Below are 26,088 nucleotides of genomic sequence, written 5' to 3'. Positions count from 1 at the left end.
GTGAGCTCCAGGATTACTTTTACAGTAATTTAAACAAGATAAGGATTTAGCCCTTCATGTTAACCTTCTGTGCAGTACTTCAGCACTACAGTTTCCTGGACCATCTGTCAGGAGCAAACACAAATGCTTATGTAAATGACTAAGGAAAAGAAATCATTCCCTCAACTTACTTATTACTTAGAAAAGGCTTTATGTTAATTTAACTATAAAAAGATTATTTTTTGAACAATAAAAATAAGCATGTGGAGACTATTCCAATATCCTATACAGAGCATGGGCAGGAACAGACCACAAAATGCCAGCTGAATTTCTCCCATCTAAGAGTCAGAGCAGAAAATCCTGGCTCTGTTAGTGTTTGGTCAACACAAAACAGTATGTTCTGCATTCTGCAAAGGTGAAATACAGACACGAAACAGGAGAAACAAAGGCCTAAGAATTTCTCCCCCTGAGCAACAGAAAACAGCAACTTCCAGATTTTTTTTTTTTTTTTTGTCCTTTCATAAGGGTACAGAACCTTTGCTATTTACCTTTAAGGAGGTATTTTGTCTTCCATAATCAAACTTTGAATTAAATAATATAATAATGTCCACAACAAAAAACTATTCTAACAGAAAAAACAAACAAACAAACAAACAACTGCTTCTCTCTTACATACATAAATTCTGTTCATATCTTAAAAAAAACCAAACAAAAAATCCACCAAAAAATAGAGAGAGGTCCCACATTTATAAATATGGTACTTGGAGACTCACTTATTTTCACATGCAAATCCCACCTGTTATCAAGCTGTGTGTGCATTCAGCACCTGCCCCTCACAGAACACATAAGGCTGGGCTCTGTCTGGGCATCCAGCTGATAAGCAGGACTTGACACATATATCAGAAAAGACACCCTCAGCTGCTCTTTGCCTTTCAATGCATTCAGCAACGGTGATGCTGTTGTAAAGGATATGACCAGAGCCTTTGTCGTGATGTATTTTTGTAGGGCCATTCTATATCTGGGACGTTGAAAAGAAAAATAGCGCTTAAAAAAAAGAGAAATATCTGCAAAGTGGACGTATCTTAATTGTTCAGCCTTGTAAAACAACACTGGAACAGGTCAGGTGGGAACAACGGGAGGGATTTAGCAGGAACATGTGTTGTGCCAGCTCAGAGCAATTAATCTTTGCTATTGAATGTGAGAACCAGGCAGGCACTCCTGAAACAATGCCCTTTTTTCACCCAGCACCACGTTCCTCTCAGCCTTCTCTTGCTTTTGCTTTCTGAGCCCTGCTGGTGCCGCTCCCTCCGGCGATGCCGCAGCTGTGTGAGGCTCCGGGAGCCCCGGGCACGGCCCGCAGGCCCCGCCAGGATGAGGCGGTGCCCCCGGGAGCGCCGCTCCCGCTCGCTCCCTGACTCCAGGAAACCCTGCCTGTGCCACCGCAGCCCGGAGTGACACACCAGCAGGAAAGGTTATGCAAATCCCTTCTGACTTCTGGAGAGGATGGGTGTTTGGGGAAACAGGCAGTCTCTGGGAAGAGCCAGAAAAAACAAACCGCCGCTTCATGAACCACAGTCATCACTGCCTTTTGCCTCACTGGGAAGCTGCGCCAGACTCAGGAGCTGTTAATGCCTCTGCCCTCCTCCAAGATCCTGTTTCCGTCCCAGCCTGTATTTTTAGTTACATAAATTATCCCAGTGCCTGACCCTGGAGCTTGTGATATAGGAAATGAAACAGAGCAGGAATTTTCCTAACTAAAAGAACTAACTTGACTCCAGCTATTTAAAGTACTGGTCCCTAATGATTTGGACTGCAGTGGGCCATACAAATACTTGCAGAGGGAAGCAACTAATCCCCCTTTCTCCCTGCTCTGACCAAATGCACATCTGTTACACAACCAACCAGTGGCCCTCCCTAGCACAAGGTAGAATCACACCCCTCAGCCTGGTACCCCTATGTAGCACAGAGGAGACTGGAATTTTGGTCCAGAAACTGTACCCACTGTCCACATTACCCATGAAAAGTCATCTTGTCCGTGTTGCCCAAGTAGAAAAACTGAAACATTTTAGAAATAAATCATCAGCTACTAAAAGTAAAATAAAAGCAATAAGGAAAAACATGTCACAAGAACAAAGAGACAACAAAATAAATTGACCCAGTTTCTGAATTTGACAGAGAGAAAAACCACATGTGCCTAACAAGCACTGCAGAAAATCACAGACTACAGTAACCAAACAAAAACCCATGAATACAGGAACAACTTAGAAAAACTATTCTCATGTTAGTAATTTCTTTTGTTTAGAATGATTCTGAAAAGTAGAACTTATACAGACTAATTCAAAATGGAAAAGGTAGAGGTGATAAATTAATATTTCAAGAAAATTATAATTATCAAAAAGTTACTGGGACAGCTCTTGAGAGTTACCTCTCACAGAAGTGTGTTGCAAAGACTACCCTGACAGCCCACAGCACTACTAGTTCCAGGTTTACTTCAATTTTTTCCTTCTCTTTTCTTTTTTTTTCCTTCCTGCTGTAAGTAAATAAAATATCCCTGGTTTGGTTGGTTTTTAACTACAGCAATTAGACATAACCATATGCACTGAGTTTCTAAGTCACTCAGGACAGTGAGTTAGGTGTCACCCTGATGGAAACCATCCCTGTGCCTGACACATGTGCTGACAAATCCCAGCCAGCAGCCAAGCACCGCTCACAAAGAGCCTGAGCTGCACGAGGCTCATCAGCCACACCATGCTCTGTGACACTGCCTGTGGATAATGAAAGGCAAACACACACTGCTGCTCAAAGTTACCCTGCTAGCATTCAAATTCTGAAATATCTGACTTGAATTCTCATCTTTTAGCATGTTCCTGTACATTCACTTCTACTCCCAAATAGATAAAAGCAACTCCTAATTAAACACTAGAACTAGAAAGGGAACATGGAAAATGGTTTGCTCAGAGCATTGCCATCCTTGGTATTTCACACACTGCTGGAAGAAAATGTTAGTATACTACTAACAATCATTTCATAAAACATAAATGCAGTGCAGCTGTAGTAGACTGTTGGGAAGATAAATGATTTAAGCTCTACAGCAACACACAGGTCAGAGGGAATAATTCCACACAGTCACTCACAGCACTCACACTTGAGCTTACCCTTGTTTTGGCATCAATTTTAGCTCCTCGATCAAGTAAGAGTTTGACCATATTTGCATTTCCCCTTTTTGATGCAACATGCAACGGTGTAATATCATTCTGTGGAAGAAAAAGAAACAAGAAAATAAATATGCATATGTCTGTCTTTCATGGATTCCATTTTTGGTTTGCTCACAGAATGAATTATGCCAAATTTGCTAAAGCATAACGCAGTTTGTTTCCGTGGGAGCATGAAAGTTAAGGGAAGCTGTGTTCAACCACACATGTGAATTACTGGCCTGACATGATTGTGCCTCAGCTCACAACTTTCGCTTAAGGGTTGAACGTATGCAATTTTACTGCATCCTAGCAATTTTATCCAGCTGTGGTTGCTTATGAGCCTGTAGTGTATAAGGATTCATACCTCAACTTCACTGGTCTTGTAGGAGCCATAGGAAAATAAAAAAAAACATTATATCTGCAGATCTCATTCAAAAATTATGAGAGGCCAATCTTACTTATTTCTGAACATTATCAGCAAACTCTGAAAGCCTGGCAAGCACCTTCATTTCAGTTCCACCATTAATTTTGCCTACTCAGTTTGGTCCTTTAATGGATGTAACACTGTGCTTGAAGTGGGGCTGCAAAGAATTGTGTGTGCTTCCCTGAGTGGTGCCTGGCAGGCCGGCACAGGCAGGGATGCTGCACAATGAGGACAGTTACATAACCAGTGCATGCGCACACACAGGCACTTCTTTTACAAGACGCAGCCAGGACGTCTCTTCATGCTCTGATGAATCCTTTATCTCATGGCCTATGAAGGCCATGTCCTGTATAGATTTGATCATATGGAGCCAAGTAAAAATAAAAGGATCTAAACAGAGCACGCAGCTAGTGTATGCAGACAAAGAGAATTGTAAAGGACGTGTTCCCGTGTGTTCGAGGGCAGCACAAACAGCTGGCTGTGTAAAACCAGCGGCCTGGGACCCAGCAGAAAGCAGCACGTGCAGTGAGTGTGTGTCCTTTGGCTGACTGAATCGGAAAGGCAGCTGGGGAGGGGTACCAGTGTCTGACATGGCTAACAGAGTGCTCAGCAGCGCTTCCTCACAACTGCACGTGTATGGAGCAATAGAGAACCAGCACTGAGAAAAGACCCCCCTCTCAGATGTGACAAGCTGACTCACAGCCTTACCATAACACCAAATACCTCATGCTACATTTTCATTTACACAAAATTTCACTATGAAGCAAACTCACAGCTACTAGAAAGTACTAATTAATATTAGCACAGAGGTAAAATACATGTTAACAAGGTTAAATGACAGAGATTCTTTCTACAATATTAATGATCATTAGAGTATCAAAGTGATGACTGTGGCAGGGTAGCTTCTCGTTCCTCTAAAAAGCAAAGTAAAGCAGGAAGATGCTTAGCATATTAAACAATGTACAGCATGTCTAGTCCTTTCAGAGAGGAAAAACTATGTGATCACATAAATTTTCTGTGAGGTGGTTTTGAAAAAAAGAGTTAATTCTCTTTGACTGGGAGTTGACACTGGATATAATATGGGATCACTACATTACTGTACCAGTCACAAAGAGGACAGGAAAAAAAAAAATTAAGAAGAAAAACAATTATGTAGAGATACTTTCTGCTTTTTCTCTCTTCTCAGAAGGAAAGATGTTACTGAGGTCAGAGGGGGAGAGAGAAGAATTATACTTCCCCAAGAAAAGAAATGGTAAAGTAAGTAACTTTTCTGTCTTCAAGTAAAGAGTATTGCAGGTATTTTAGATTAAAGAAACACTGTTTTCTACTTGCTGATGTTAAGGGGTAAAGAGGTTAACTCTACCTAATAGATCCCAGTGTCCTGTTAATATATCAAAATAATTTAGTACTAATAATTTACACAGACAAGAAGAAAAGTGTTTTCCAAGCATCAAGAAAGAAATGGAGGAAGAAGAGATGGCGTTACAAAAGGTAAGACAAATACCTATTAGAAGTCTGGTTCTCATTCATCTCAACACTACACAGAATCTAGTGCAGCACAGGGGTGGGCATAACCATGTAAGAATTAGATCCACTTTGGATCTAATTATTTGCAGTCAAAGCTCTCATTGGCATAAATGAAGGAGAGTTGATTCTATAATAGATGGATGAGTGCTGGCAAATACACAGCTCAAAACTAAGAGATGACTTCCACTTAGAAATTAAGGGTTAGATCCCACTGTTTGCTTGCAACAGGGGAAAAAATTAAAAATATCCACTTTCATGTTCAAAACCAAGTCCTGTTCAAATGACATTCATATTTCTGGACTGCTACCAAAACTATTAGGACAGCATATGTCTCTCCCTACTTCTGACAGGGGCGATCATCCCGGCTGAAAATGTGGGGAAATTCTCCAGCACCAAACAAGGACCAAACCCAAGAACTCGCAATCCATCTTTGCTCTCTGAGATCACTAGTCTTTACAAAAACATAAATTTAATGTCTTTAGCATCTTGAAACCAGGAATTACTTTTGGTTGAAAATAGACAGCAAGTTCACATTACGAAGAGATAGATGGAGAAAGGATGTAATCACTCCAGAAAAATTTTGGGAGGAAAACTGACTACACATAACTTCCCTGAAGTAATTAATGGAGCAGGAGAAATCAAGCAAATTGAACTCTATATGTGCAGTGTAATATCTGTCCTTATGGATGACCAAAAAGCTCCTCTTTCCTAGGAAAGAGCACTCATTCCCATGGAAGGAGTTTCCAGGTTTTGTTGTACTTTACTAACCTGATCAGACAGTTCATTAAAAAAATTAAGAGACAAAGGATTAAAAATACTTCTAACCTTTTCCAGCCTTAACATCTCAAGAAAACACTGTGAGGAAAAGAAGGGGAAAACAGAGAGGAGGCAAGTCTCTATTCAAAATTAAATTTTGCTGTTTAGCTATTTAAGCTTTTACTGGTAGCAAAGAATGTGAAGTAATAATTCAGATGGCTGAGAACAAATAGATGAAGAGGTACATTATATGAATGTTTGAATAATTGCACACTGATGTTCAGCCCAAGAAACTTTTCTTTGGTCAATACTGTGTTGTACCAAGTTTTAAAGAATCACAGCTAGAAGTTTCATATGTATGGTCCTTCCCCATCTCTCATCCCACAATTAAGAATGTGAACAGAGAAGTGAAAAAACCTCAGAAAACACCATCATTAATTTTTCTGATGACAAAACATAAAGTACGGAACTCAAAATGGAGTTATTTGTACTTGTCACAAGAAACAAGAGATAAAAAAAAAGCTTTATAATATGTGCAATTTTGGTGTTGTTTATTAACACTAAAACTGTGGTATCAGCAAACAAAATAGCCACCAAATATAAGGTTCTGAATTCTTCAGTGTATCAACAGCATCTGCTGCCTTTTCAGTCTATTTTTACCCATTTGACCTTCTATAAATTTCTCCCTTTGTTCTTAAGATAGAATAGTAAATCAGGAAATTTTTGAAGATGTTTTCCTGCAGTAATGAAGCTGAAATGTCTTCCAAAAGTTGCTATTAAAATATGTGGTTCAGATCTAGAATTCCTGCTGTAGTGCTGCTTGCCCTTGCTGTTGAAATATTCAATGCTGGGTAATGTCTTAGGTAGACCCCTTGACACTGAAGTCCAATTTGTGAGTTAGTAAATCCTACAGGGAATATGAAGCATCACTTGTGACAACAGCAAGCTAAAACTATGCAAAAAATGCTCACAGGATTATCAACTAGAACACAGCCTTTCCTCTCCTTCTTGGCATATTTCCTGGGGCATGTGACCTGAAGTACTCTGGGACCATACATAGCTCAAAATGCCATGGATTAGGTGCATGCAACTTTTTCTGCACTTTACAACGTTGTGGATGATGGTTTTCCCTTTGTCTCCATCCACTGCACTCCGCCCCTCACATAGGGCTTGTGCCTTCCTCCAGAGCCACACAACATCAACAAATAGAAAGGGTGAAGAGTGACTTTTTACAGTCAGTGGCCTTTGCTGTGCCTAATCAGAGGGAAGACTAAACCTTTCCAGCTGCAGCTCTCTATCCATAATTTCACAAGAAAACTCAAAAACTTTTGAGTTACCTTGCATGGAGATATGAGCCACCTAACACTTCCCAGCTGAAATGAGATCAACTGCCCTCTGACACATGGCATCCATCACAGCTCACCATAGCAGTCAGAATCGCTCCTTTCAAATTAGCAGCACAAATGGTTTGGAAGTCAAGAAAAAAATAAGGTTAAAATTGTCAGTGTGCAAAGTAGATCTTATATAGTTACATTGTAATGCATTTAGAAAACCAGGAACTCCCCCAGCTTTCTGGTGTGCTATGCTGTCCTATGGGATTGCCTTTCTCCCATCACAGCTGGAGTTTTACAAGCATAAGGATGCTAATAATAACAAGAAAAGTAAATGTTTGCACTTAGAGCTTTGTATTGGGCTCTGAAATGCACCTTCATGGATGGCACAAAACAAAGGGAAAACCTTTCCTAGTCATGTGCTGCACTGATTTAAATGCTGACTGAGCAGCTGATCAGGACTTCATCAGGACTGTGAAGACTCATTGACAGTCATATGGACTTGGTATTTCTTCTTGCTGCCAATGAGAGAACTTACCTCCACCTCTGAGCTCTCCTCCCAGCCTCTCAGTGGAGTGCAGTTTTAATAAGAAAAATTACACTTATCTGATTTCAAATTGCACTTCCTTGATTTAAAACAAATCAGAACAGTTTCTTATCAAAATGCTCAGATTAACTTGGAATTTAGTAAAATAGTTCTTCTCAATCCTCAACTGAGAGCAAACTCCAGGAAGACCTTAACATTGACACAGAATGTGTAAGACAGAAGTTGAAAACAGCCATACTGCTGTAACAGAAATTTTTTATAGAGTCTGGAAACTCCCTGCAGCATTAGAGATTTTTAAGAAAAGAGTATAATGGTGGATTTTGCATACTGGAATTGTCAGCAGCACCACTGCATTGTTATTACCATTACCAGATCACGGAGGTATGGGGAGATTGTGGTGTGCATTTAAAGATTCTCATATGCAACTATGCAACAACACCAACATGTTGTATGCTAAAACATTCAGTATCCTCCCCTGTATTTTTCTGCATTTTAGAACTGGACTTATAACACAGCAGAATTCCTGCAGAGAAAAGTCTTATATTCTAGTAGCAGTTACTGGGATCACTAAGGCTTGTATAGATGTTTCAGAAATTAAAGATAAAAATGCACAATTAGATGCTTTCCAGGAAACCCTCAATAGTGTACAATTTTCCAGCTTTTTTCCTCCTCTCCTTAATGATAGTAAGTTTTCTATTGTGCTATTTTAGTTTTTGTGTGCATATATAGTTAACTTTCTTCAGGGTTGAGATGTATAAAATGAATCCTGGAAGAAAAGAAGGAAGGCTATAGGAAGGGGCTCTTATGGCAAACTACCACTGAGGAAACAAAGCCATTTATTCTCTTATGCCACTGTCATTTAGATACTTTCTGCTCTTTTTGATGGGCTAATGGTGTTCTGCTTCTCAGCCTTAGGGTCATCATTAATGCATGTTGTCCTCACACCACCCTCAAAATTACCAAATCCTTTCCTAACCTTCCAGTAAGCAAACTTTCTGCAGGCAAATCCCACTCCCAATGGAACTGAAACCTCCTCTAGCATAAGGAGTGCTGTGTATCAGGAAGGCTTTTCCTAGGGCTCTATGCAGTTTTATGGCACAGTGATGAGTTCTCATTTGCTCTGGCAAGAAAGATACAGGGAGAGGTCATCTTCACATGGAGGATTCCCTGGCTACCTCCATCTTCTGACTTGCCCAAGTACAGAGTGGATGTGGGGGTCACAGAGGTTTCTTTCAGCTGCTGCTCTGGGAGCTGCCGAGAATTTTATCCCTTCTTCCTTTCTAACCACTGTTTTCCTCAGAGATAGGTGGAGCTTCAAAGGCATTTTCTCACCTGGGCTAAACAGATCTTTGCACTGGAAGATCATCTCAGACAGAAGAATGCTATCTAAAGACTGTGTGAACACTCAAAAAATAACTTTTACATAAATAAAATTCCCAGTTTATTCAAAACACCTTCAAAATCATTAAAACTCTAGGTAGGACATCGGATACAGTTTGATTTAAAGGCACAAGTAGATGATAAACAATAGTTTTAAAATTATAGGAATTAGTTTTTCCTGTTGAAAAAATTGATAAAATATATTCACTGAAAGGTATCTGGCTACCTTTCAGTTTGTAACTAGGATTCATCACACCTCTCCAACGTCAAATGGCACTGTCAGCTAAGAGAATGGTGCCTGGAGCTGCTGCAATCTTTCAAAGCCCAAGTAGTGACTGCTTTAAAGTGTTAATCTGGCTAAGGAAAGAAGGCTGACTTCAACCTCAGTTACCCTTTAGCCTCCTCCTCCACTTCTTTAGTTTCTGTGTGATTGTCTCCCATTTAAGCAAGGGGGAAATATGGTGATGTAATGAAGTATTTGAAGTATTTTGGAGAAGCTGGACACATTATAATGAACTACAAAAAAAGGATGATGAGTAGTCATAAAATGCCTGTTAGTCTGCAAGGCATACCCTGCCAGTAATTGTGACAGGTTTTCTGTTAAGTTTGAGCCCAAGAAGTCAAGCAATTTGGAATGATTGTTTTTGCTTTGTTCCAAAATGGCAAACATCCAGCTGAATAAGGAGATTTTGTTTTATTTAGAATGAGATTAGGACGGCTCTCGGAGTTGCCTCCTTGTTTATAGGTGGAATAAAGGGCATCACAATCTGATTTACTGAAATTATTTCCATCCACTCCAATGGGGAGTTTGCTTTGCCACCTTCCCTGCACTTGCAGCAAGGCAAGAAAAGAAAGCACAGATGCAGAAGTGCTAATACAGCTCAAAGGAAGAGCTGGCATGATGTCAGTCACTAGTCTGCAGGAGTGCAAACCTGTGAAAGTAGGTCCATTTCCAACCCCCCAGACTCTACAGTCAGCAGGTACACAGGCTGGCAGACCCCTTGACACCTGTAAGAGCTCCTGGAGCTGTGCCTGTCTCCTAGCTGCGGTGAAAGAAAGGACCAAGGGAATATGTGACAGCTGAGAGGCAGGCAGGTGTGTACCGGTGGGGCTGAGGGAGCAGCTGCTACTGAATATCACTGGGGACATAATTTACTTACAGTACAGCAGCACTGCTCACCTCCTGCCCACACACTGAGAGCCATCAGCAAGCTCATCTCTTTCCTTGCCTTCGCTGCTGGAACCTCTTTCTTCCCTCAGGCCTCTTGGAAATATGCTGAAAACAGCAGCTGAGGAGATCTCCTTTGCCACAGACTTGCCCTCCTTTTTCTTATGTCCTTTTACCAGCTCTTCATTTCACCACACTTGCCCTTGGCCTTAGAGCTCTGCCTTCATCCTACACATCCATTCACATTCCTCCACCTTTTCCCACCCTGACTACACTGATGCTGACAGATGGCTATTTGTCCTGCCCTCACACATTTGTCTTCACATTACCCTGTTCACATAAGCTTCTTTTGTTACCATAATCCTCTCCTCTTGTTCAAACCTCTCCCCAGAATTAGTACCTTCCTGAAGAGTTTGAACATATACTGAGAGCAAGACAAGTAGTGTTAATTTATATTTATTCACCAAAAACAAAGGAAAAATGCACAAAGTGCATTTGACACCCCATCTTAAAAGTTTGCTCTTTACACTTCTGAAAGCTACAGAACATATGGTAATATTTTATCTGGGTTACAACCCTTCCATATCTTTGCTCTGTTGCTCATCTCACAATGTCAGCAACTCAAATAAGGGCCTTGCCTGCAGAGGGAAGACAGCAGACCATGGATAGCATTTACAGAAATTAAAACAAACAGCAATAAGGTGGCAATGAGCAGGCTGTACCTGTGGGTCATTTTCAGTACCGGTTTTGCAATTTGGGTAATCAAGGATCAATCAAGGGCTCCACTACTTAGCCTTGATAATTGTACGTGCTCTGTTAGCCTACAAATCCACTGCTCTGCCAGAACCTAACCCATCCTTCTGTGCAGTGCTTTCTTCCCCTGCAGTCTGATAAGCACTAAAGAACAAAATTCAACTCCATATTACTGTTATTTATGCTACAATTCTTTCTGTCACAACAACTTTATCTAGATTTGCAACTGCCATGGAGTGGAGATGAGCTCTCTCTGGATGCCCCCACATTGTATCATAAGCACAAACAAGTGCTCAGTGCTCCCTGAGTCACAGCCTCAACCCACCGCTCCTTCAGGCTGATGTCACTGCATCTGCACTTCCCCAGCTAGCCCAGAACTCTGTCTCCCTCTGATGATGACAACTAACGGAAGCAGAATGTCCAGATCTTGAAGAGGAGGCAAGAACGGCCTTATTACTCTGGATGTGCTCTCCACAAGTGCCCTTAATCCAAAACAGAGCTGCTGAAGCCTAAGATTTATTATTTTATCAAGACAAGCATAGGCAGATGGTATTTAGTGCACTGGTACTAAATGCTGCTAATTGCTATTGTAGTAGCATTGTTAATCCCTAATCTTGTTTCTGAGTGGGAAAGAGTTGACCCAAGACTCCATTTGTCTTCCTTGCTTCTGTGATTAGGGCTTATCAAATATGCAGTGCCAAACCTTAGGATGGTATGAAATGCCTTAATGCTCTAATTGGGTCAGTTAAACAAGTTGGAAATCAGAGGTCAATGCTATCACAGTGAAAGCAAAGCAATGGGTTTGCAATGCTTGTCATAAAAACTTTGCTGCATGTAAATATGTGCCTTAACTACAGAAGCATTCAAGTTTTTAGCTGTACAAACTATCTAAAGTAGAATATTGCAAATTCACTTTTCCCTTTGTGCAAATGCTCTAAGCAGTATTGTAGTACTTTTCCTCTTGCAAAAGCAATAAACATAACACATCAAAATCTCAGAAGAGGAGCTGCTGGATTATCCATGTGACATAATTCCCCTCATAAATATAATCTTGAATTTACATTTTTTTATTTTTACTTTTTCTAATTTAATTGAAAGATTGTTCCACAATCTCATTAGTTATATTTAATATTAATTATTTAGCAATTATTAATGAAATAACATTAATTACTAAGATTTAATAAAATATCTGCGTTTCTAGACAACATTTATTCATGGCCAATTTATGCCTATTTACTCTTACATCACCATTTGCCTTCACTTTGAATGCCTCTTGTTCACTTGATTTTATCTCCCTATTGTCCTGGATCACTACCACATCTCTTCCCTGGCTTTGTTTGGGTAAGGTTTGGTGAGCCAAAGCCTTGCACAGCCTCAGTTTATTTGATTTTGGGGTTTATTTATTTATTTCGTCTCTTGCCTGGCACCACCATCTTTCCTTGTTCTTCATATTGTACCCCTATCCATATATGTTTGGGTTTTTCCTCTGTTCTTCCAACTCTAACTTTCCTCTGCTGTTTCCTGTCTTTCTTCTGCTTACGCTATGTACTCCACTTCTAGGTCTTGTTTCATTTCTACCCATCCAGCTTCCCAGATTTCCTTTATGAATCACCTAGCTCTCATGTATGCAGTGAAAGCACAGATGCTTTATTCACCACTACACCTGATGTTCACTGGAAGCAACTGCATGGTGAGGAGAATTAAGCAGGGACACATCACTCCTGCCATATGTTACAGCTACAGGTGGAAGCATTTGTGTCACTGGATCCCAGCCCACCTTTTGCAAGGCTGGAACGATGAAAATAGCAGCTCTTTTTGATGAAAATAGAAGATTTGGTAGGTGAGGTCTCGAGCTCAGGCTCAGTTCAGCAGCCCAGGGAATGTCCCTTTGCACCAGTCGGTAACAGAACCAGCTCAGCCAGGTTGGGCCCCTTGGCTGGTGAGAGCAATGTGCCTCTCACACCTCGGTGCAAAAGGTGTTGCCACACGGTGATGAAGTAAATTAAGCATAACTGACTCCACACTTACCCTTGCAGTGAAGTCCACAGCAGCACCCCGATTTAACAGCAATGTGGCTACATTGATATTTCCATAGTGAGCAGCTATGTGGAGGGGAGTGAACCCACTCTGCAAAAATACAAAACAAAACACAACCAATAGATACTTTTTAAAAAGTATCGCAGTAGTACTCCACAATTTGTGGCACATCACTGACAAAAGCTAGCAGTAGGAGCCTGCTGTAAGTCACCACTCCAATTCTGTACTAGTTTTCACTCACTTACGTTTATTTATAGTATCTCAGAGAATCTAAATAAAATCACATTGCTATGCAGGAGGGAAAAAAATTAACATAATTATTCTAGAAGAAAAGAAGTTGAATAAAACTTTCAGTTATTCCAGGAAAACAGCAGCAAAACATTTGAGTTTAAAGCAATGATCTGACTTCTATAAGCTTCTAACTATAAATATATAGTTATTGGTATTATGTCAATCTTGCACATTAAATCTTTTAGAGATTCTTTGCAGAAGTTCAAATACAAGTCATTTAATGATATTTGCTAACCAATTTTTATAAATTCTAAGTAGATGCAAATGAAAATAACATCAAAGACTACTTTTAATTATTAATATGGGGGGTTTTTTCCAAGGGTTAGCACCATAAAGATCAGTCTCCCACTGTGGGCAATCACACTGGGTTACGTTCAGACACCACAAGTTACCACCCTAATTAAAAGATGTTTTACTGATAAAATTACTCCAGCAACTGATTTTCATATTTAAGTAGTTTTGCTTCCTTTTAAAATAATGCTAAAACATGCAGCAATTCCATCAGTCCTGCAAAGTATGAAACCTTATGGGAACTAGATGCATTTCTAAATTTTTAGCAAGCCATGCTAGCTGCCACTGCCTTGCTTTGGGTGTTTTGCAGCTATAAAACCACTCTCAGATCATTCTATTTGCTGACACCATCAAGGTAAGTGTCATGCAGAAGCCTAGAATCAGACCTGGATGCACAACATAACAGGGTTGTCTGCAGCTCTTAAAACATCTGATAAACATATGCTCCATGAGAATCCCTGAAAACTCCATCTCACGGAATCCGGCCCTTTTATGACGGCAGTTAGTTCCCAAGAATGCTTCACTCTTACTTTTAAGCCCTAGTTTCAGCTGCAGAAAGCCCTGGTCTCTCAACTAAGTCTTCTCTAGCACATGCTACTTCATTTCATCTAAAGCAGGTGTCTATCCTATAATATGCGATGCAGACAGGAGGGAGAAATGATGCAGCAGCACTAAGTCATGGAGAAGTGATGATGCATATATACATTTATATATACCTCTGTTGTTCTATTCACCATCATCTAGGTTAACACATTTGGAAGCAAAGAGGGGGAAAAAATGAACGGTTAGTCCACCACTGGTGACATGGGTGCAGAAAGCTTCATGATGGCTGTGTGGCATGGCAGCTCGGACAGCAGCATGCCCGGCACACACTGGAAGCTCCACAGGGTGGAAGCTGAATGAGCGAGTACTTCAAGTGCTAATTGTTACATGAGTACCAAAGTTCTCCAAGTAGCAATTGCACAGACAACTGATCAAATGACTTAACTGTATAGTACCTACAGCTCACCACTGCTTTCAGGAGGGGCTTTAATTTCCAAGAGAATAATTCAAATAATACTTTGTTTACTATTTTCCATTTGCAAGGTTTCTACAAGATAAATTAACCTTGATTTAAACAGAAAGGGAATGGGGGAGAAAGAGGAAAAGGAGGCAAATCAAACGTTATTCTTTATCAGGTGTTAGAGGAGAAATTCTGTGTAACTGCAGCAAAAAAGTTCACACCGAGAGAGATCTCCCCTGAATGTCGTCAGCACCAGGGGTGATGATAGCATCAAACCTTCTAGTTTTTCCCAACTGACCTTTGACTCCACGTCAGCATTGTGGTCATTCTGCAGGAGCAGAGCCGCTGCCTTTGTGTCATCCTTGCGAGCCGCTATGTGAAGGGCAGGAAGGCGGACTTTCCCCTTCGTGTCATTTTCCAGCAGCAGGGAAACCACCTGGTCATGGCCTTGCTGCAAAGCTACTGCCAAAGGTGTGAAACCATCCTGCAACACACAACAGGCACCGTCAAGGCGTGTTCCAAACTTCCCACAGGGTGGGAGGGGGAAGCAAAGAGATCCCAGTGCTACGAACAGAGCTGGTGCAAATTCAATCAAGTGTAATACGGCAAGTTAAAAGTACCCTGCAATGACCCTAAAATTGGAATACAGTGCTGGTGAACAAGGTTCCAAATCCTCTAAACGCCTTTCTGGCACTCCAGACACAACATAAAATTATAAGACACAAATGTCTGAGACTCAAGGAAAAAAAAAGAGTGAAATGACAAATTTACAGTTAATTATACAGATACTTATTTATGTAGGCGCTTAATTATATAAAAAGGTATAAAAAGCTGGAATACTAAAATTACAATTGCAAATTATGTCTCAAAAGTAAATTATCATCCATTCCTTTCAGATTATAATCTACATTTTTATGATTATTTAAAACAACTCCAAACAACTTAACAAACCAAAACAAACAAAACACTTGAGCTCTACCCTCTAAAATATTTTATATGTGGATTTAAAATACAATAATTGATCAAGAATACCACATTCTCCTAATGTAGTGATGTTCTACTACAATTTCCGTTTAAGAAAATTTATATAATTTGATAGACAATCCTCTTATAAAAAGAAGATATTTCCTTTCAGATTTGCTAATAACCAAATTGGTGGAGACTAAAAAAACCTGAAAAACAGAATGTTTTTATTTAACAGATTTTAGAGCAGATTCCTCAAACACATAAAAAGTACAGTCTGGGATTTATAATTTTATGTTTTAATTTAAATTTTATCTTATCAATTCTTAGAAAAGTAAAAAATTGAGGAGTTGTCATTTACATCCTGCTCCATCCCAAACATCTGTCATTGCAACCCAGCACATCCAGCTTTGTCCAAGATAACACTCATAAATCACTCACAAAATTACAAAGGCAAACTACTTGGGATATTTATTTATTCAATTTGTCTCCTGATGAATATATCCAAAGCTTGTATCGCAGTTTAGCAAGCAAACATGTTCCTTCCCTTTTCAACTACTGCTATCATGGTGAAACTGTGTAACTGTGAAATAAAAGTGCAGCAATGACAGAGAAAAAGGTCGATCCTCATTCTATGTCAACAGTACAGAGTTGAAGTGCTAACTTTTCTACTTTTGTTATGAAAAGTAATGTTTTCAATATGGAATTTCTCTCTCTAGCAGACAACACCTCAATCTAGGATGAAAAACAGGAGGGGTCCTGAAAAAGAGAGCTTTTTCAAAATTTTTGAGGGGAAGAAAATCCAAGAAAATTACTGAAATTCCTGGGTCCCAACAAGCAATTACCACCACACCCTCCCTGCCCCGCGAGGAGTTTTGTGCTCATTTAACCAGGTTTCCCTGCTGCCTGCAGCTCCCAATCCTCCAGCAGCAATGGCAGGGCACTGGGCTGCAGTCCTGGGGCAAAACAGCCACAGGGGCACGGGGTGTGAAAAATGCTCTGCAGCCCTGAGGGCTAAAAAACCTTCCTGAGCATCCCTGCAAGAGGACTCAGGCAATATTACTCTACTGTACATGCAGAAATGGGGTCTCTTGCCTGGAGAAACCCTGGAGACCTTGGCTTCTTGCTCTATTTACACATCAAAAAATTCAGCCACTTCACAGAAAATTGGTGTAGACACCCACAACATCTTTTCTTGTAGGGAAATAGAACCAACTATTTTCCTTTAATTAGATTAAAACACCATGATTAAATAGTAACTTTTAAAAAATATTTAGCTAAGTGGAAATCCTTTAGTTATGAAAGTTTTTGTACTTAGAATAATAAAGAGAAATTGTATTTGTAAGAAAACTCGGACCAAGAGAAAATAAGAAAGAGCCTATAAGCAACTATCTCAAACAAGAAAGGCAACAGAAGTGCCACTGTTTTGTAGTCTGCTATCTTCAAAGGAATTCTTCATGGATAAAATTAGATTGCACCTTATCATCAAGCTGAGATGGAAAAATCTCAACCTCAACTGACACACAGTGCTCAAGAGAAATCAACACCAAACAAAAAAAACAAGTACCTCTTCAAAATTTTTAAAAAATCTCTTTTCAGAAAATCATACAGTGGCAAGAGTATTTTCAGAATTCAGAACCTATTGTACATCTCTAGGAGTTCCATGTCTTCTTTCTTTCCAAGTTTTTACAAAGAAATAGAAAACTGTGCTAGGAAAACTAATTCTCAAATTATTTCCCAGATGTAAAGTATTTCATTTTGGTATTTCTTGACTTTCATATCCTTGAGCATTTACAGAAAGTGGTTCTGATGAACACTTCTGGTTATAACTAACTTTCAGTGATTTTGGAAACACTGTTTTGATCCATTAGCGATTCATTTTTCCAAGTGGAATAAGGAATAAGATTTATTTTCTATATCATTATACAGTGATACTATCAGGTGTAGTGACAATAAATTAATTGTGCATTTAATATTTCTCAAAAACTAGGTCTTTTTCAAATCAGCAGCATTTCCTTCATGGAAACAGTACTGGTAGAGCAATTAGAATCCAATAATTATTAAAGAGAGCACATACTGAAGTACTTTTCTATATTTTGGTACCAAAATCTTGGTAATAAGACAACTAAAAATTCACCAGATTCAGTGCCTTTCTCAATGCCACATATTTACAACTATTAATATATAAGTTATTTATTTGCCTCACAGGTTGTCTTATTTGAGTTAGAATTAATTTTGTATTTGAGCTAGAAATGCTTCTTAAAGAAATAAATACGAAGTGCTCTAGAAGGATCACAGAACACCTTCAAGGATGGATCCTGCATCTTCATATCAGCTTGAAATTCTCCCTGCAGCACCAGGTGAGGTAACTGGGTGCCACAGGGAGAGAACCAACGTGGTAATGAAGCAGTTCAGGAAATGTCCCAGTTAGCCCTGGGTTTTCTCTGATATCCCAGGGCCAGTCCAAAGCCCAGGTGAGCAGTTGTTCTTGCCTCATGGCTGCCACCCTTCTCATTGCTCACTATTTTTAATAAAAGCACAGAGAACTTTTATATTATATACACGGCTTCCTTCTGTGAGCACTTAACCTGAAAGATTAGCAGTTATGACTAAGTACACATCCATATTTAGAACAGTCTCTAGTTAAAGTAGTTTTTTAAAATTTTATAAATGGTGAGAGAGAGTTTAAATTGCTGATAAACCCATAACTCTATTCATTAGCACACTTCACAGAGACAGCTTTTTATTCCTCTTTAATTCTGCATTTAAAAGACTGGTTTGATATAAACTGGCAGAAATCACGGCTGAAACACATTTTGCTTTGTTCATAAAGTGTCAAATTCAAACTTTTACCTCTGTGGCAAGGCTTTGACTGGCACCATTGTCAAGAAGAAACTTAACAACCTCCAGGTGGTTTTCTTGGGCTGCCATATACAATGGAGTGAAGCCATTCTGAAATATGAAAACAAGAGTGTAAACACCCCACAAACGTTTTACATAAAACAGATCTGCCAAATGAGGGAAGATTAGGTGAAAAGCAAAAAAACTGTTTGCTCATAGATGAGTTAATGGCATGATCTACACTGGCTTAAGTGAAGATGGGAGAAGGGTAATATTATTTAAACATACACAGAAGAATCTTTCAGCTGACCAGATACAATTCCCACAGCTAAGCAAGAACAATTCCTTTCACATCTCTTGTGAAGCTAAACTAAAAATCAATCTGGGCAGATGATTTGGTGGCAATGAGTTACGATTCCTGATAAATACAGCCACAGCACTGGAAATGCAGAACGGGACAGGGAAATACAATATAAGTGTGTGGCAAAAGCAAGCACAGTGACTCTTTGGAGTAATTGACATTTTTTTCTCTTCTTTCCATTAGCTTTGACTTCTCTTTCACTTGTGCCAGCTACTTCTGCCTTCCATCTCCTGAAAGAGCTACCTTCTGGGCTACTTCATATTTTAGGCACCAGGAGATGTGAGGATCATTGGTTCTCAGTTTGAGACAGAGGCTAATCAGTGTTTCCAACCACATTAGAGCATCTCTCAAATTATGCTTAAGTGACTGATTTCAATCGATGCAATACAAGTCTTAGAGGCTGCAGAGTTTAACTCATTCTTTGGCAAATGCCTTTCTCCTACAGTCAATGTTTTTGTCTTTGCCTTAACCGTAAACAGGTCACAGCCTGTCAGAAATTGAATTTTTCAAAATTAATATTAAGGCAATGTATTTTTTACTTTTTTTTCTAAGAATTTCTGAAATCTCTCCTACAGTTACACAGGACATTGACCTAGATTTTGCAGAAAACCAATGGGGCTGAAAACAGATGAGCTCAGAGGAGTTTGGCCATATGTTTACATCAAAAGAAAAACATCAACATTCTGGGCCCTGGAGATATGTGGAGGGAGACCACAGCCTCAGAGCTATGGCAGCGAAATTGGGCTGAGCTGCAGCAGCCGCAGTGGAAGAGCTGAGAGACACCTGACTGTCACAGCAGCGGGGCAGAGGGGCAGGGCACATGTCCAGCACCGAGCACAGGACAGCACAGGTGACCTGAGGCCAAGCACGCGGCCATGCTGGCAGCAGGGACAAAGAGGAGGTCACAACAAAGGACAGTTGGAGAAGAAACGCATGTTTGATCCAAGAGGAGCTTTGCCACCAGCAAGGCACCAAGCAGCTGTGAAGCCACATGTTTACAAGGCCTGCACAGGCAGCAGGGCCTGGTGCTGTTCCAGGATTTTGATATATTGGTCTCTATTCAGGAAAACACCGCTACAAGCACAAAGCTGGCACTGAAGGGCTCACAGGACCCCAGCCCAAAGTTAGATATGTGTTAATGCATTCTCCAGAAGAGAGGTTCAACAGTTCAGTTACCATGCAGTCAAAATTCTACTTAATTAAAAAACAGAGAAGCTAGGAAGCACTTGCTAAGGTACCTCATATGTCAGACTACAAGTTATTACAGTGAACAGCAGTTTGGTATCTATCCCTGTCTTTTCATGGCATATGCTATATCTATTTACTGACTCAACTGGAAACAAAGATTAATTTTTTAGTTTCAAACATTTGCAATTAGAAAGGAAGCAGGAAGCGCTACCTAATTTTTAATTTAATGAAACAATTAATAAGCAAAAATTCTCAAAACCAAATATAATTAGCATTTGGAGGCAGAGCAGAACCTTTTCTCCTAGGGTAAGTTTTTGTAGGGTTTTAAATATCTTTCCACCCCATACTTTACATTTACTTCCCTCTTTAAAAAAGGGCTGGAATTGACAGCCACAAATCTGAAAAACAACTTTGTCTTGAACAGTAATAAATAGCCCTTAGAAGAGGTAAAATTCAGCCCCAGCACAAATTTATGGCTTTTTTTTTTTGCTTTTTAACAGATAGGAAGATTTGGTTAAAGAAGGCCTAAATCTGGGACTGTAAGCATGGAAGAGCTGTTACCTTCAAGGAAAGAGGAGACAAAGCTCAAGTGAAGCTCAGTACCACAGACCAAGCTGGTGCAGGGCAGTTTGGTAACAGAAAGTACCCAGGACCTCCTCAAAAGCTGAATCCTGGCTGGGGTGTCTCACTGCCTGGTATTGATGTGGAATGGTCAATAGATGTGTTACATAGGTGCTCCAAGTAATGGCATCAAAGGCCTCCACAATGGGGTGGGGGAGAAATAAATCTTTAATTCTGGTATGTTAGCAATGTAAGAGTAACATGTGGCAAAACCTTAGGGTGTATGGACAATGCAGTTATATAAGATGTTTACAATCTCAGATTATTTTTAGTTTCAGGCTGAATACACAAATTCTCAAACACAAGCGGAAAAGATCCTATCAATCCCATCTTAATTTCTTTAACAGGAAAGCCATGGCAAATATCTCTGCTCTGTTTTACTTCTTAACAGCAATGGGAGACTTTACCTAAAAATATTTAATGTTGTTTTTCTCTTTAAATTATATGGTTCCTGGAACCAAATAGTGCTGTATCAAACTAGTATAAAAGAGTAAAAAAAGAAGAACTGAGTAATTCATTCCTTTTGTTCAGATGAAAAAAACCATGACCTATAGACCACAAATAACTAACATTCTGGAAATAGATCCTGTTATGCATTTTGTTCCTATTATTTGAAAGTCCAATAAAAAACCCCACCCTCCTTCTTTAAAATGTAATTTTTAAAATAAACATTTATTTTCATGCCCACATCTTTATAATACAGAAAAATTGTAATCCTGGGCCAGATGAGAAGATTTTCTCTTCTCTGACAGTGCCTGCCAGCCCCTGAGCAGAGTGAGCAGGAATGGGGTGGCATGCAGGACACCACTGGCAGAACCACATGACTTTCAGCAATCTGTAGTTTATGCATTTTTTGAGCCAGAGTTTTTCTGTTTCGTTTTACTGCTTTGCTTGTAGCATCAGCGCTGTTTTCTCTCATTTCAAATTCTCTATAACTGACCTAAACATTTATCAAAGGACTAGAACCAGACTTAAAAACTCTGCATGTGGCTGCAGTACCTCCTTGTGCAAAGAAAGGGGATGGGCTCAACTAAGCTTGAGACAGTGAATTATGTGAAACAGGATCCCTTTGAACATGTTCTCTCCCACTCTCCTGTTCTATCAGTGTCTCTTCCAGCTCTAACATGTAGCAGCTCGTAGGACACTCCTAGGGCAGATCTGAGGTTGATCTCACTGACTACCCAACCCTATTTTCAAGTACCAACATTAACACAGTAAGATCTACCAAATATATTTGCTAATATCAGAGTTTCTAAGAGACAAACAATTTTAATGTCAGCAAAGTTGTTGGTAGTAGCAAACAGAGACGTATGGGTTTACCTGAGACTGTGCATTGACATTGGCCCGATTTGTAACCAGCACTTTGACAACTTCTGCTTGTCCAGCAAGGGATGCTATGTGCAATGCAGTGTTTCCTTTCTGGAATTAGAGACAGTCACATTTGAAAAGAGTACAAAACCTGAGCTTGACTATATAACAATACAATCAAGAATATCTTCCACTTTAGAATATAGTATTTCTTGCTGAATACTTCTAATGGGTGTGTTATTCTAAAGACATGGCATGGACAGAAACCAAAACAGGAATCTACAGTTTGTTCAGTAAATCTCCACCCTAGCAAACTCTTACATTTACTGTCATCTACTATCATACATAACTGTTTCTATTAAACAATTATTGAGACACAAACACACACACACACCCCACCAGCAGTGGAAAATGGGCAATTACTGCTGCAGCAGTCTGTAATCACTTGGCCAACACCTCATGCCCAGGCCAGCAGTGTGAACAAGGGAACAACCAGATAGGCTTGACTGACCTTTGTGGCTGCATCCACACTGGCACCTCGCTGGATCAGCTCAGAGACAACTTCTACATGCCCTTCTTTGGAAGCGAGATGGAGAGCATTCAACCCATTCTGATTGAAAGAAAGGGAGGGGAAAAAAGAAAAGCAATTAGAAGGATTACCAAATTTTCCAGCTTAACAAGCATATGAGACAAATTATTACTATCCCACTGAAAGGACTGCTTACAAAAACTACACTTAGGTAAACTTTACAAGAACTAGATTATAAGAACAGAGTAAGAATTAAATCAAGATATACTGGCTCTGGGGTCTCAAATTCTGTGTTCTGTTCCATGATCAAGTGCAATACAAATGGAATGAAAGATAAGGTGGAACATTCTCCAAGCGCAAGTGAAATGGTGTCTGGGTAAAGGGTTTAAAAATAAAAAATATTAATTGAATAAGATATGTAAACATGGTTCATAAAAAAATATGAATTATCTTTGACATGAAGTGCAAAGATAATGAGAAATCTGAAAAACTGTGAGAAAGGTATTGATCCAGAAAATTTGACCAAAATATTCTTCAACCTGATTTGAAATGTTGATGTCCACTCCATTTTTTAAGTAGTCAAGAGCCTTTTCCAAGTTGCCAGCTCGAGCTGCTCTCAGGTAACTTGCATTTGTGTCAGACTACAAGAAAAAAGGAGAAGCAAAATTAGAAATTATGGCACAGTATAAAAACACATTTCAGTGGCAAAGAAATTATCAATGATACAGCATATTTTACATCCACTCAACTAGTCATTGAATAATCCCAAACCACTTTATCAAATGTGGGTCAAATCCCAACCAGGCAGCACGAGACTTGACTTCACACATGAGCATGAATTATGGAGCACTGTCTCACACGCAAGGCCAGCAGCCGGGGACACATCTGGCACGCAGTGTGGCACACAGCCATGGGGAAGCTCAGGACTGGGCTGTAGGGAAACCATGCCACTCTACACAGGTGCCACACTACTTTTAATGTCCAGGCTGAACAGACCCAACCAGTACTCTGAGAATTAATCTGAGAATTTTTTTTTAAAAAAATTCAAAATACTCAACCTTGAAGGATTGGATTGGTGGAGTTAAAAAACCCATGGATCTACAAATGCATATATTTTAAAATCTCATGTCTGCTAACATTTTGCTTTATTTTCTCCATTCTTCTTCATTTACAGCACATATTATTGACAATGCCTGCCCACATTCAGTGAAGAAGTCAGAAATCTCTAAGTACAGGGCCATTATATAAACTGCATTTTCCTTTTTTTCAGACTTTGTATTAAAGATAACTATGTGAATTACTTTGTGATGACTTCAGCTTGAACGTAAGGACAGCAGAAATGTTCATTAAGTCATGACAGAATCACTGACAGTAAGTCCCATCCCCAGAGAGTTTTAACAAGTTATGCAAATATCCATGGAGGACAGTTTAGATAAAGCTGATCCTGCCTTGGAGCAAATGTAACAAACTGGGTTAGCTTTCAAGAGGGACAAATCACACAATCTTTGATTTTATCTATGCCACACACTGGTAAAGCAGGAATTGTCTGGGTTCTTTCCCCTCTCAGTATCATTTCATCCCAGGCTCATATCATTGCAGCTATTAGTGCATTGAGATGTTTTAACATTTTGAAAGAGTGCAACAACTGCCTTTAGACTAAACAATAAAGGCAGTTACTGCTAAGAGAAATACAAAACACCAAAGTTCAGTTAATTATCTGATGTACAAATACTTATTTTTTTTTTAATCCCAAATTTCTGGATTTGCTATAGAGTTTTCTCCTGTCCTGTCAATACAGCCACTGCAAGCTGGACGTTGTGTTCAAGCATTGCTCCAAGCCCATCAGAATCCACCTTAATGTGCAGGATGAAGCAATCTCGGGCATGATGATAGCAAAATGATAAGTGGGTAGTACTTTTCTCCTTGTACCCATACAAGCTACAAGACCATTTTACCAGTACTTCCAATAAAACAAGTTCTCCCTTCTAAGGAGAAAACCATTACTTATAAACCCATTTTCTCCCAAGTTTTGTACACTTTGCATTCCACTTTGCAGTGATAAGTAACCAGTTTACAGCCTTCACTGCTCTTCATCATTCTTCAAGCAAGCCACACTGATCATTGCAAACCAGCTTCTGCAATGTCCTTCCAACAGAACAGCCCCCAAATACACCCCCCCAAATACTGGTGTTCAGCTAGGCTTTCTCAAAAACAGGGTGCTGCTGCAAAATACACAGTCATCAGCTGTAAAGACTATGGGGAAGAAAAGCTGCCTTGAGAACTGCTTTCATTTGGGAGATCATCTGAGTTGTGCAATGCAGATTATTACAGGAGACAGGTCATATTCTCAGTGCTTAGCAACAGCAGTCACTGGGGTAAAAAAACAGGTCAGCATTTTATCAGCATTACTAAAGGTATGAGGGAGGACTCAATACAGAGGGAGCTTTTTTGACAGAGGGTAATGGCATCTCTGTTTGGCACAGTCAGCAGGGGGACCAGAATCAACATCAGCTGTTTACAGCTGCTCCGGGGTGGTGAAGGGCTGTGCCAGAGCTGCTCGCTCTGGAAAATCAGATTCTGCCATTATATGTCATGCATTAATGCATGCCAGACAAGAAACACTGCTCGTCTGCAGACACATTCTAATCTATTTGCTCCAACAAAATGGAGGGGGAGAGGCAGAAGGAGCAATAAATAATTGATAATCACATTAATTGCTAACTGCAATTTCATTGTGGAGGGAGAGAAATGCCTGTGTCTTTTACAGACTTGGGCATGACTTTTAGGACTTAAGGGCTCTGAAGACTTAACAACTCTTGGAAGAACTCACAAACCGGAGGAAGGATAAAGTTCAGGTCACAGTCCCAGCCTGAGGCCATATAAAAATGTCTCAAACCAAATGTGCTGCTAAGTGATACACAAATACACTCCTGAAATCCCTGAAGCTAATAGCATGGCCTCCTTTGCTAGTCATCCCTCAAAATTCACTCCAAAACAGCTGAAAGCATCCAGACACACCACTGACACCAGCAGCCAGACTGCCATCCAAACAGTGTGGCTGGTGAGGTGCAGGGCATCCTGCTCACCTGTCAGCCTGGACTCTCAGTGCTCAGACAGGCTCCCAGCACAAGGGCACTGTGCAGGAAAAGCAGCACCAACTTGTGCAGGCATGACACCAGCAACTGGGTCAGCACACCAAGATAACCCAAATCCTCCCTTGGTTCAGCTGGTCTGAATTGGCACTTCCAGTTTCCACCTTACTGGTTTCCAGTTACCTAAATGTGATGTGAGCCAATACGTGAAAGTGCCTGAGTTGCCTTAACACACAAGGTGCAAAACATCCATGTGTGAGAGGAGAAAACTTTTTTTTTCTGATCTTGGCTGCTCCCAAGCCCTCAGATGGGGTTAGCTCACCCTTTCTGGGCCACCATGCCCAGGAGCTTTGAGATTTGCACAGAGGGATAACAGACTAAGGGTGTACAGTTGTGCAAGAAGTTCAATGGGGTTTCTGTGAGTCTCTCCATCCATTTCCACCTCTACCATAAGCAGAAACAAGTAGTAACATTAGAGAGAAAACAGGGACAACCTTGTTGGAA

General features: G+C 40.0%; 1 protein-coding gene across 17 annotated transcripts in view; it reads right to left on the bottom strand.

Annotated features, from left to right (window-relative positions):
* ANK3 (ankyrin 3) overlaps positions 1–26,088 on the bottom strand; it is a 291,521-nt gene that overhangs the window by 117,141 nt on the left and 148,292 nt on the right. For all 17 annotated transcript variants that reach the window (XM_058842005.1, XM_058842004.1, XM_058841986.1 and 14 more), the window contains exons 2-8: positions 23,032–23,133; positions 22,475–22,573; positions 21,976–22,074; positions 18,498–18,596; positions 14,980–15,165; positions 13,088–13,186; positions 3,135–3,233 (exon numbers count right to left, since the gene is read on the bottom strand). In XM_058842005.1, the coding sequence (XP_058697988.1) occupies positions 3,135–3,233; positions 13,088–13,186; positions 14,980–15,165; positions 18,498–18,596; positions 21,976–22,074; positions 22,475–22,573; positions 23,032–23,133 (783 nt within the window). The remainder of the gene's footprint in view (positions 1–3,134; positions 3,234–13,087; positions 13,187–14,979; positions 15,166–18,497; positions 18,597–21,975; positions 22,075–22,474; positions 22,574–23,031; positions 23,134–26,088) is intronic.

The sequence above is a fragment of the Poecile atricapillus genome, chromosome 6 (assembly GCF_030490865.1).
Source record: "Poecile atricapillus isolate bPoeAtr1 chromosome 6, bPoeAtr1.hap1, whole genome shotgun sequence".
Taxonomy (NCBI): domain Eukaryota; kingdom Metazoa; phylum Chordata; class Aves; order Passeriformes; family Paridae; genus Poecile; species Poecile atricapillus.
The sequence above is the reverse complement of the archived record's forward strand: the minus strand, read 5'-3'. Positions and strand labels throughout refer to the sequence as shown.